Genomic DNA, 12090 nt, shown 5'->3' with positions numbered 1-12090 from the left:
GTGTCATTCATAGAAGGCACACTAAAGACCTTTATATTATACTTTATACCCAACCGTGCCTGCCACCAGATCTAAATTTGCCTCACACCCTGTGCTGAGGGACAGGCTTGGATGAGCTTAAGTCAGCCTCTGTAAACAGACTGATAGAAACAGACTCCTCAGGAGCCTATTGGAAGACAATTTGGATTCCTTGTTGAACTGGGGATTTGGATATTCCAGGTGAGGTTGATATAAACAGGAAGAGTTGTTAGCTGTGTGGCTAGGGAATAGACAACAAAAAACAGTTTGCATGGAAACAAGCAATGGTGCCTCGAGTATTCCCAGAAGACCAGTGTGGCTGGTTGGCATGTTCAGAGAAGCCTCTGAACCACAGCAGCTCTCAGGGCTGACAAACCCACAGTGGAGCTGGAGCTGCTGATCAACTGGAAAGCAGCCAATGGTCTGTTCCACTTCTCTTTTCTTGTAAACTCCCCAGATAAGCTGCTTTCCTCCCTCCTTTCACTGACATTAACCTAGGCCTTGGCATTTCAACAGCTTCTCCAATTTATGTCAATAAGATCTCTTTCTGAGCAACTTTCAGAGGTTCTTTTTTATTATTATCAGTCATCTTTGACATTTCTGCAAGCCCTGCTCCTTGCTCCTGTTCACTAATGACTTTTTTTTTCCCCCCTCATAGCAAGATATTCAGAAAGAGCTCCCTAAAAGTAAAAGAGTATGTAGGAATAGGGAAGCATGAGGCATCCCATTCCACATTTAACATTGCTTTGTGCACACACTACTCACAAAGATTCTAGGAAGGCAATTGGGCTTTTATGATTTTTTGGTATATGGTGTACAAAGTGTTACCAATTTTTCTTCAGAAAAAAATATTAACAGGAAAACAGCATAAAGCTCTCCTAAAATGGGCTAATTAGCAAGTACAATGGAAATATTAGACAAAAGAGAGGAAGGGGGGAGGAAACCATCTAATCTTCCATGTCTCTGCATGATGATTCAGTGCTTAGTGTTAGGAAACAAGCAGCAGACAAACAGGAAAAAGAAGGAGCTCCAAGGAAAGTGCAATAGGCAAAGAACAGGTCACCCAGAGCAAGTGTACTGAGTGGCTCTGATAGTCACTTAACAATAGGAGCAGGAAAAAAGACAGTATGAAGAGGATTCTGTTTCAAGTAAATCTTGGGTCAAATGATGGGGGTAATTACCTATCCATCAGCTCTTGTGAAATGTGGCAAAAGGAAGTCATTACAATTTAGTGTAATTGTAATGACACATTTGCATTGTTTTGTTTTTGTAACTATCGTCCTCTGTTGCCCGTCAATGTTTATAAGTTAACGTGTTCTCTTTTTACCCTTACCTTTTGTCTGGCTACAAAGCAAACTCTGAGCAATCCAAGATGGGAGAGGGCGTAACTGACCGATTCTTGTAATGCTTTGCAGCCCAATATGTTTCTTGGAGGTATTCACAGGGCACGAGCATACATGTCCCTTGCGTTGCCTACCACAACTTAGGTCTTTGTGGCATAGGGGCTTCCTCCACTGACTGGCAATAGCCAAGAAAGCAACATTGTGAGGAAAAATAACCGAAACCAAAGCACCGCTGGAGTTTGTACTAATGCTGCTTCAGTTTCCCAGGCCACTGGGTTAGCACTTCTGTTGGCAGTTCTGCTTCTCCTCTCTTCTTTCTCTGAGAGTTTCAGGAGGCTTTCGTGACTGTTCTCTCTCGCCTGTTTCACTGTCACTTCCTCCAGTCACAGGGAGGTTGCTGCAGATGTGTGCTGACAACTCTTGGATACGTGAATTAGCAGAGATCTGTCCTGTCCTCCAGCCTGATCGGCCTCAGGCGACATGATTGGATCAAATCAGCTGAGCTGGAACCTCGGTTTTCCTCTGCAGTTGCCAGCTTTGGCTCATTTCACCTTCTCTCTGCAGCGATGGAAGATGCTGCCTTTCTCTAGATAGCTCACCTTTTTTGCGCAAGAGCTGTGTTATAATTCTCCCATTTTCTTCCCACACCCACACTTACAGCATCATTTGCTATTCCTTCCGCCAGAGTGGCTGAAAGAACCAGTCTTTCCCCTCTGCCACAACATCTAACATCATTATCAAGTCATCTCGTCTCACAATGACTGCAACTTTTATCCTCTCTAACCCCCACAGCAACCACTTCACTTGTTAACAGTTCATGGAGGCCGCTAAACACCTTTCTTTTTTTGATCAGCTTCAAGGTTTTAAGCACTTGACCGTGACCTAGCCTTGATCTCATAAAAGACACAGGAAGATTTGAGTGTATTGTACGAAGAAGACAATGCCTTTGTCAAGCCATTATGAGTCGAAGAGTGTTGTTAACACTGCTACCGATTAAGTATTTACACATTGCTCCGTTTAGATAATCTGCTCTCAGCAGTCCTAAAAAAAACTGACTGAAGATCTCCCTTGCTTGTTGATTTTTAACACAATTTAGGAAACTTAAAATCCAGAATGTCAAATGTCATTTGTTTCATGTTGGTATTCAAAAGGGCCAGCAGGATGGGACAGATAGGGACACGGTTTATTGGGTGATACTGGTGGTAGGGGGGTGGTTGGACCAGATGATCTTGGAGGTCTTTTCCAACCTTAATGGTTCTGTGATTCCTAGGCTAACTAATGGGAAAGCTGGTGTAAAGTCCAGTCATGAAAGGCTGAATGCCAGTATCATCGCTGTTAGCCAACACGGCTTTTCTGCTTTAAACAAACCTGTCTTCATTCTTTGAGGAGCTTACAAGTTAGACGGATAAAAGTAATTCTGTAGATACCATCTAAGTCTAAGCATCTTTAATGTTATCTGATTTCAAAGCCAATCTTCTACAATAGTCTTAACTCCCAGGTGAAATGAGTCAACACAGTTATCAGATGATCTCCAAGGCAGCCCAGGAACCTGGGCTGGGTGACACTACTTCTGTTCAGATTGCACAGGGCCGTTCACTGGTTTTGTGAACATTCAGGAGGAAAACCCAACACCTGACTGAACACATCTCGCAGATGGGCAAAGGCTCTGTTTTGAAGATCGACTGCGAAGGCTGGTCCAAGGTGGCCTGCAGCAGTTCTGTGGAGCAGTCTCGCTCAGGTGTTAAACCTCGAAATATGGAAATGGAAGAACTGGAAACATCTGCCCGTGGTGGGGAGCGGGGCTGCTGCCAGACCGCTGCCTCGGAAAGGACAGTAGGTGTCCAAGCAGCAAAACCGGCTCTCTGGCACCTCACCAAAGAGGAGCGGGACAGAGGGGGAAGTGATCACACAGTAGATTTTGCAGTTCGGGTGAGATCTGTGTGAGAACACGGCGTTTTGTTCCGGAGACCGCGCTGTTACGAGAGAAGATGAAAACGGGTGAGTTTGGGAAGTCCTGAGAAAACGCCCCTGTGGCGAGCACGCGTCGAACCCGCTTGCTTTATCACAAAGAAAGGTCAAAGGACAACCACTAAATAAACAAATAAGTAAATAAATAAATAAATAAATAAAAGTGACCGCCTTTTGCTGTCGGCCCGGGTCAGCCGCCCCCAACCGCCGTCGCCCGTAGCAACGGCTGGGGGCGGGCGCGAGAGCCCGGCGCCGGGGGCAGGGCGGCGGGTGGCCGTGAGGGGAGCCGGGGCGGGCCGTGAGGGGAGCCGGGGCGGGCCGCTAGCGGCCGTTAGGTGCCGTTAGCGGCCGTTAGGTGCCGTTAGCGGCCGTTAGCGGCATGCCCGGCGGAGCGGGGCGGAGGGATGTCGTCCGCCTGGCGCTGCCCGGCCTGCGCGGAGCCCTGCGCGGCGCCGCGGCTGCTGCCGTGCCTGCACTCGCTGTGCGCGCCCTGCCTGCGGCGGCTCGGGACGCTGGGGGAGCCGGCACGGGCGGGCACCGCCGCCGCCGCCGCCGCCGCCATCACCGTGCTGTGCCCGCTGTGCGACGCCGAGGTGTCGCTGCCGCCGGGCGGCGTCGGGCAGCTCCCCCCCGACTACGTGGCGCTGGGCCGCGGCCGGCTGGGCTGCGACCTGTGCGCCGAGGGGGCGGCCGTGGGGCGCTGCCAGACGTGCGGGGCCGCCCTCTGCCCCTTCTGCCGCCAGGCCCACAGGTGAGCGGGCGGCAGGGCGGCGGGCAGGGCGCCTTCCTCCCCTCGGTCCGTGCCCGCACGGGCACCGGCGGGCCCCAGACCAGGCTGCCCTCCTCCCTGGTCGCTTTCTGATTTAGCGGCACTGGGCACGGGGGTTGGCCGCTCCCATGTGAGTGGGTGCTGGTAGGGCAAGAGCTTTGCGTGTTGGGATGGGATGCTTCGGAGAAGGAGAAGCTTCTCCAGGAGAAGGATGGGAGGTTAAGCTGTGGTGGGGTTGTCGGTGGCCTGCCGCTCTTCACCTCCAGAAAGCTGAAGAAATGCCTGCAGAAGAATTTTACCTCAGCGAGGGTCTTGTCAGCAGGGCAGGAAGAAGAGGTGACTGCAGTAGGGCTAGGAGCTGGAGAGGAGGAGGCTGCAGTGGTCTGTGAGCAGGGCAGAGGAAAGACAGTGCCTCGGAAGAAAAGTGTCAGGAAGTCTGAATGGCCTTCTGAAGCAAGGAGGTCACAGGCCAGATCAGGAAAACACCCACTGACACCAGCCAGGGTGTCTCTTAGCCTGAATTAATCAGCTCAGCCTTTTCCCTCTTCATTCACTGCTCCTTTCCATTTAATAGCAAATTCTTTTCCCAGAAGGAACTGAGGCGTATTCCTCACTGCCCTTCCCCCTGCCGATATTGGTGCCTGTGGTGAAATGGCTTAGACTCTTACTTACCTTTCTGTGGGGCTCTAATTTTCAGCATACCATTCCGATTAGCTAATGCCCTACAGCCCCTGCAAGCTGCTGAAGAGTGATAAACTGAGACCTTGATTAGCAGCCTGCTGCTGCATTGACAGAAATAGCTGTACAAGGTATAAAGCAGCAGAAAATTTGTCCCAATGGTGCACTTCCTGCCATATTAACTGGTATCATTTCTTCACCCTATTAACATCTGCAGGCTTGCACCTGCCTTTTCCTCATGGTGTAACAGAACAGGGGCCAAGGAAAACAATTTTGAAACGATTTCTTGGTGTGCAGGGAAGATTTCTAAGTGTCTGAGTGCCACTGTTGTGTCTTTTGGAATAAGTGAGAGATGTCTTAGGTTGAAGTCAGGAAAGTGTAAATGTGAAGGACGTTTAGCAAACCATGGTAGAAGGCATTGAAAATGTGCTGGACCCAAGGGAAATTACTGGGAAGCAAAAGCAAAATAGACCACATCCTGCTCTGTGATTAGTTTGCTTTGTGTTGCCAGAACAACTCTAGAGCTTGGTCCTCGGAGTATTTCTCTGCCTATGGCTCAGAGCTCCCTCTGCAACTGCCAAAAGTCAGCTTTTGCACATGTAGCCATTAGTGTAGGAGACAAGGAAGGAGGGACAGCTTTTACATTCTGGTTGGTAACTAGCTGACAGCATCCAAAATAGCACAAAATGAAAATACTCCCGTGCAGCTCTGTCACACAGTGGATGGCTGGGTACAACAGGCTCTTTGTATCCAATCCTTGGTCTCCTCTGAGTGGGGTCTAACCTGGCAGCTAAAGGAAATGGGGTTTGACTTTCATAATAATCAGTGTTTTACCACAGACTGTTGTCCGTCTGTCCCCTGAACTAGATTTTCCCCTAAGGGTTATTAGAGCTCATTTGCCTCAGCAGATTTAAAACTGGTGGAAATCATTGGGCTGACAGCTAAGGAGCCTGACACTGCCTGTTCCTTCTGCAGAAGTGACTGTGGGTGAGCAATTCTGTTTCAAGACGTTCCACCAGCCCTTGCTTCACTGTGCACACCACCCTCCTGCTGTCTGTCACAGCGGGCTCTGGGGGTAATTGCAGCTACCCCACTTCTGTCAGGCTCCGTGTAGGGGCTGCTGTCAGGAGCAGCCTGACAGCCCGCTCCCTGGTCTGTGTGTGGCAATGGTGGGGCGCACGGTTCTTGTGTCTGAAAATTGTGCAGACAGCATACAGGGAGCCTGGGAGCAGCCTCTAATGAGATGTTTGCAAGTGCTGTCCTCTTTTGTGTGGAGCCTTGTCCTCAGGAGACCACAGGTCCTTCGTGCAGAGTGAATTTCAGGGGATACAGCAGGGAGCTGCGCACAGTCTGTACAGACTGGCGTTCACGAGGGGTCTTGGGTGCTTGCAGTGCATGTCCAATGTGCATAAATTTGTGGTTGCTCCCTTCTAGGAGACAGAAGAAGACTGCTTCTCATGCTGTGACAGAGCTGGAGAGCAGCAAGGATTGCAGCCAGGCTGGGAGGCCTCTCTTCTGCCCGTCCCATCCATCGGAGGAGCTACGGCTGTTCTGCGAGCAGTGTGACCAGCCCGTGTGCCGGGACTGTGTCGTAGACAGGCACCGGCAGCACCCCTATGACTTGGCCAGCAACGTTGTCCACAGGCACGGGGACTCCCTGCGGATGCTGCTGGAAAGCACCCAGCAGCGTGTGAGCACCCTAGAAGACGTGCTGAGCCAGATCGATGGCATGGGCAGCGCCGTCCGCGTTCGTGCAGAGGCCGTGGCCACAGAGATCTGTCTGTTTGCCAGCGGGTACGTGAAAGCAATTGAAGAGCACCGGGACCGGTTGCTGAAGCAGCTGGAGGACTTGAAGGTGCAGAAGGAAAACCTGCTGCAGTTGCAGAAGGCCCAGCTGCAGCAGCTGCTGCTGGACATGAGGACGGGCGTGGAGTTCACGGAGCGCTTGCTGACGAGCGGCTCGGACCTGGAGATCCTCATCACCAAAGGGGTGGTGGCGAGCCGGCTGGCAAAGCTGAACAGCGTTGCTTACAGCACCCGCCCCAGCGTGGACGACAACATCCAGTTCTCTCCCCAGGAGAGGGCAGGGCAGTGTTGTGGCTATGAGGTTTTTGGGAGCATTCTCAATAAAGTGGTTGATCCAGCCAAATGTACCCTGCATGGGGAAGGTAATGGGGTGCCGTACCACTTAGTGCTCCCTAAAGCCACCTCTCCGTCCCCTGTACCCACGCAGCGTGCAGCTTAAGGCACTGGTGGCTCCCTGCAGGCCAGGGGGGCAGAGGGATGCAGCAGGCTGGAGCCCTGCTAGAGGTTGCAGCTGCTGGGGATGAGATCCCACAGGAGCTGTGCTGAGCAGGGAGCCCAAGAGCCATCCCCGGCCAGATGTAACAGAGCACACTGCAGCCGCTCTCTGCAGCATCACTGACCGTCAGGCGAGGCGTGAGGAAACCCCTAGGCCAAGGACCACGGCTTACTCAGGGGATGGGAACGCTGCCTGCAATGGCAGGACGTGATGCTCTGCCAGGGCCCCCAGCTGTTTTGCAGTATGGGTCCTGGCAAATCCTCTCTGTGGCTGAGCAAACACGTTGATTCCCCTCACAGCTTCGGAGATTGCCTGCGACATAGATGGTTTCGCAGAGGTGTGCTTACTAAGGACTTGGAGTAGGGCCAGCAAATAGATAATGTCCGGGCAAGCAAATAGATGATGGTCAGACCAGCCCTCAGAGCACAGCCACCTCTGGCCTGCGAAGGGCAGGTAAGACAGACACAGGGCTCCATTGGTCGTTTGCATGTCAAAGTGTAAGCAGTGAGGTTTCCAGGGCTCCACGCTGCACAGTGGGGCTCTTCCTACTCCCTCCAGGTTGCACAGTGCACCTTGAGGTGGGAAGTCTCCAGCTGGGCCATGACCACCCTGGTCCACGCAGTCCTCCAGGCTAAGCCTGCCCAGCACCTCCCAGTACCTACAGCGCTCTGCACTCTCCTGGTCCCCAGTGGTGCTTTTACTTTTTCCTGTGGGTGGAGGGAGCTGTATAGCCAGCAGCAGAGTCCTGGCTGTGCTCAGATATGAGTGAAATGCTACCAAGTGGGTAGGAGATGGCAATTGTGGCTCTTCTGAATCCTTCCTTGTCCTGTTTCTCTGCCTTACAGATCTCTGCATCGCCCGTCAGAATGAGCTGACTGGCTTTACCCTGCTCTGCAATGACACCACGGGAGAGCAGATGGGGAGAGGAGGAGAGTCCGTGAGGGTGACCATCACCCACAAGGACAAGAAGGACTGGTGGGTATTTTCAGCAAAAAACTCCCCAGACACTGGGTTTGCTTTTCTGTCTCCCTTACCCTGGCTCCCTCCTTGTTTGGGCAGGTGGGAGGAAATGCTTCAGCATCTGGGTCGCGATCTGTAGGGGGAAAAGGCACGATGGTTCTTCCCACCAGTAAAGCAGTGCTTCCTAGCAATCATTTACTGCCGTGTGGAGTTTGACAGTGTTGGCTCACCCTTGTATCAAGTCTTTCAGCAGTTTGGGACTGAAAGGATTCAGTTCACAGTGGGTATTGCACATTGTCAGACTGAGCAACAGCTGCTTCCCCCCCTCCACCCCACCAGACACCTAGGGCTCCTGTTTTGTTAAAACCTAACGAGTGTAAAACAACACCAGAATGACCACCCTGAGTCAGACAGACAGGCCACTAAGCCCAGGAACCTCTGGCAGTTGATGGAAGTGCTTAAATTAATGTTCTGGAGAAAAAAAAGATCATTGTTGAGACTTCATCATGCTTTCTCCTGTAGTTCCAAGTGTTGAGCACCTTAACATGCTTGGAAGTTTTCTAGCAAAAGGGAAGACTGCACTTGACCTCCCATTTCCACAGTGAAAATGACCAACTAGAAAAATATTTTGTAACTGTTTCCATGCCATGCTTCTTCTTTGAAGCAGCGAGACATTAATGCAAATAACAGAACCAGTTGGGGTTCAATTCTTAAGAAAAACTTCTATTCTGTTTTATAGTACGTACACTGCAGCTAGAGCAAGAAACAAGGCTACCTTGTTCCAGGATTCAGTGTTGAGGGGATGACCTGATGAAAAAAGGGATAGGATGCTAAAATTCCTTGCTATGGGGAAGTATTGGTGAGCCATGCAGAAACAGTACTGGGTGCACAGATGCCTGTCAATGAAATACCGTTGTTCAAGAATACTGTTCCAACATACCTTCGTTAGGTGTGCTCATGATGTAGGAAGGTGTAAACATGAGGTTTATGTGGATTTTGCTTTGTGGGGTAGAGGTCGCTGTGGCCACATTAACTCAGTTTCTTGGTCCTGTGCTTGTGCAGTTGCTACATCCGTTGCTGAAAGCCGTCTGGCTTTGGGGAGAGGCACAGCAGCTACTGAAGAGCACGAAGTGTCACCACACAGTCCATGGCAGGAAATGATGTAGGCAGCTGTACTGATGTGAAATGGTGGGGGATGGGGAATACAACCTACAAAGCTGGAAGATTAAAGATGTTCATGTCGCGGGGCACGAGAGATTAATTAGTGAGGATTAGGAAGAACACCTTCCTCTCCGCAGAGCTGCTTGCTAATTTTCTGCAGAAGGCTCTTTCTGTGAAATAGGCAATCAGTTCCCGAGTAACTAGATGATGCTTTTTCCCTGTCACTCTGTCCACCAGGGTCCCTTTAAAACCTAGTGAGCTTCACTTTGGAAAGGGGGAATTCACCAGCAAGGACCTAGAACTCCTCAGAGAGTCGAAGAGAAAAGTTGGGTAGTGGTTGAAGTGATTCAAAGCTGCCTTACGTCCCGTCTTCCTCAAGGGCTCTTCTGGAGGTAAACTGCTCTCTGAAGCTTTGAGTTTACCCCATTTCTGAGGGCTCTTATCAGATGGGATCATCTGGTTTGCAAGTGTGCTGTCAGTCATCTTCTGCTCTTTCAGCGCTCTGGGCTGCCACAAATCCTTGCAGCACAGCTTAGCTTTGTGTGACTTCCTTTGTATGGTTATTGCAGCTCCTGGTAGCAGGTGTATGTGAAAGCTGCTCAGTGCTCGAGCGTTGCTCATGCATCCTGTCAAGCTCACTCGAGACCCACGGCTGCTGAACATGGGTGAGGATGAGGAGCTGACCACATATCTAGGCCAAACAGTGGTTCACGTGTAGAGCAATTTTCTGCCAGTCACTGACCTCTTGGACTCCTCTTTGTCTGTTCGTAGTGCAGTGAAACCAACTGTGTGTGATAACGGTGATGGGACCTACCATGTTTCCTACAGCCCTGAGGAGCCAGGCTTATATGCCGTCTGCGTCTGTGTGAAGGGGCAACATGTACAGGTAACTTTTTTTTTTTTTTTTTTCCCCCTGGTTCTTCTTTACATGCTTCTCCTTTCTAAGTATTTGCCTAAAATCTTTCAAAGGATTGCTGCTATCGCTTGGTAGTTAAGACTGAGCTTACTGATCTGTGACCGACAGGATCACCCAGTTTTCTGCAAACGCAGACACATCTGATAGCATCCACTGCAGCTGCCTCTCTGCTTGCTTGTCCTCCGCAGGGCTCTCCATTCACTCTGACAGTGAAAAACAAGTTCCGCAAGCACCCAGGTGTGTTTCACTGCTGCACATTTTGCTCGAGTGGAGGGCAGAAAGCTGCTCGCTGCGCCTGTGGGGGGACCATGCCAGGTGAGTGCGCAGCTTTCCCTGTGCTGCTGACGTCAGGAGGGTTTGCTGCTTTTGGTCCCCCCTAGGGTAGATAGATGTGAGTGGATGGATACTCCAGCTCACCTCCTGTCTTGCACAGGTGGCAGGCGTGTGACAACCTGTGTATACATATCTGCTGGTAGGATGGGACTGCAGCAGGGAGAAACGCTGCAGGACATGTTGAGGGTCTTTGAAGCACACCCCGTGTACAGAGGCCTGAGCCAACCCTGCAGGAGATGGGGCAGGGCAGCTCTCGGCAAGGATCATCCGTCAGCCCTTGTCAGTGAGGCTGAGCGCCACTGTGGCTGTGCTGTTCTGTTCCAGCGCTGGCGTGCTGGGAGCTTCCTGGCTGTGCCACACGGTGCCCAGTGCTGTGCGCTCACTCCTTAATTAGGATGAGAGTTCAACTCCCTCATTTGTTCAATCCCAACCAGCTTCTGTGCCCTTGACCTGCATGTTTCACCGTGTGTCTTGCATGTGTTTAGTACAGAACAAGACTCTTCCTTTTTTGGGGGGGGCATGCTCTATATCCAGCTCTGGCGATAGCCACCAGCGGCTGGCAAGAGGCTCTGCAGGCCTATGTCTTGCATTACTCAGCAGGCAAGGAGACAGAAATCTTCAGCTATCCCCAGTGACTGGAAGGGGGGAGTCCCTCTTGGTCATTCCCCTTTCTTATGGAACCCTGGCATTTTGGTTTTAAACACGCATGTACCTCCCTTTCTTAGACAAGTCCTGGGGCTGAAGCACTTGCTGAAAGCCCCTGACACGCTGGGATTTTCTGACCCCCTCTTGGTCAAGCTGATGGTGCCTCTTCTCTTGCAGGTGGCTACCAAGGCTGTGGCCATGGGCACAAAGGTCACCCTGGCTGTCCCCACTGGTCGTGCTGTGGACAAGTCACAAAGAGCTCAGAGTGTTTGGGGCCGCCCAACGACAGCTCACAGAGGAGTTTGCTCAGGACAGTGGCACTCTGAGCAGCCAGGTGAGCCCCTGGGAGCTCAGGTCCTTCCTGGTGGCTGTTGGATGAACACAAGCCACGAAGATCCCCACGATCACTACAGAGCCTTGTTGCCAGAAAATAACATTGTGATGGGTGTGAACTGAGGAATGGGATGAGGGAAAATAAAATTGTGCCTTATGTTCCACCTGGGGGTGTGTATGCAAGGTTGTTTTGTGCCTGGACAGGAGCAAACTCCAGGAATTGTACTGATGCCTGCACTTTTGAGGACTTGAGACCTGCGGGTTCAGGCTCTGAGGGGAAAGTCAGTCTGAGCAGTTACCTCACAGGAGGGTCAAGACGTACCTCATTCTGCAGGATCAACAGTCTGCTGTCCTTCTTGAAGAGGCCAAAGCTGCTTGTCGGGGCGCATTCCAGTCTTTGTGTTCGTGCTTTGGAGAGGCTTGGCAGCCTCAGTGCAGCTCCTGCCTCCCCGTCATGTACCTGGCTGGGTTCTGGCCTTGGATGTGTGCATATAGCACAGTCACACTCCTGAGAACTGCTGTTGTGTTTGCAGCTCTCATGTTTTCTCCAGGTGGGCTGTAGTATCATTATGCCCTCCCTGCAAAGTAGGAGCGAGGCAGATCTGTAATTTAACTGAGACAAATTCAAGGAAAACCCATGGCACCGATGAGAACAGGAACTAGA

General features: G+C 51.4%; 1 protein-coding gene across 4 annotated transcripts; it reads left to right on the top strand.

The window, feature by feature from the left end:
- Nucleotides 1-3432: 3432 nt before the first annotated feature.
- Nucleotides 3433-11590, top strand: TRIM45 (tripartite motif containing 45). 4 transcript variants are annotated; one of them, XR_014584168.1, is made up of 6 exons: nucleotides 3433-4080; nucleotides 6211-6944; nucleotides 7924-8053; nucleotides 9437-9591; nucleotides 9769-9864; nucleotides 9971-10085. XR_014584168.1 is itself a non-coding variant. In XM_083835591.1 (6 exons), exons 1-6 carry the CDS (start codon nucleotides 3734-3736, stop codon nucleotides 11417-11419), a joined length of 1602 nt encoding a protein of 533 aa, XP_083691717.1. In that variant the 5' UTR covers nucleotides 3608-3733; the 3' UTR covers nucleotides 11420-11590. The 4 variants fall into 4 exon arrangements, 2 of the variants coding, with proteins under 2 accessions (XP_083691716.1, XP_083691717.1); XM_083835591.1 differs by lacking the exons at nucleotides 9437-9591; nucleotides 9769-9864 and adding exons at nucleotides 10304-10430; nucleotides 11271-11590 and having other exon boundaries at nucleotides 3608-4080; XR_014584167.1 differs by lacking the exon at nucleotides 9769-9864.
- Nucleotides 11591-12090: the final 500 nt, after the last annotated feature.

Source organism: Anser anser, assembly GCF_964211835.1.
Source record: "Anser anser genome assembly, chromosome: 1".
Classification (NCBI taxonomy): Eukaryota; Metazoa; Chordata; class Aves; order Anseriformes; family Anatidae; genus Anser; species Anser anser.
The sequence above is the reverse complement of the archived record's forward strand: the minus strand, read 5'-3'. Positions and strand labels throughout refer to the sequence as shown.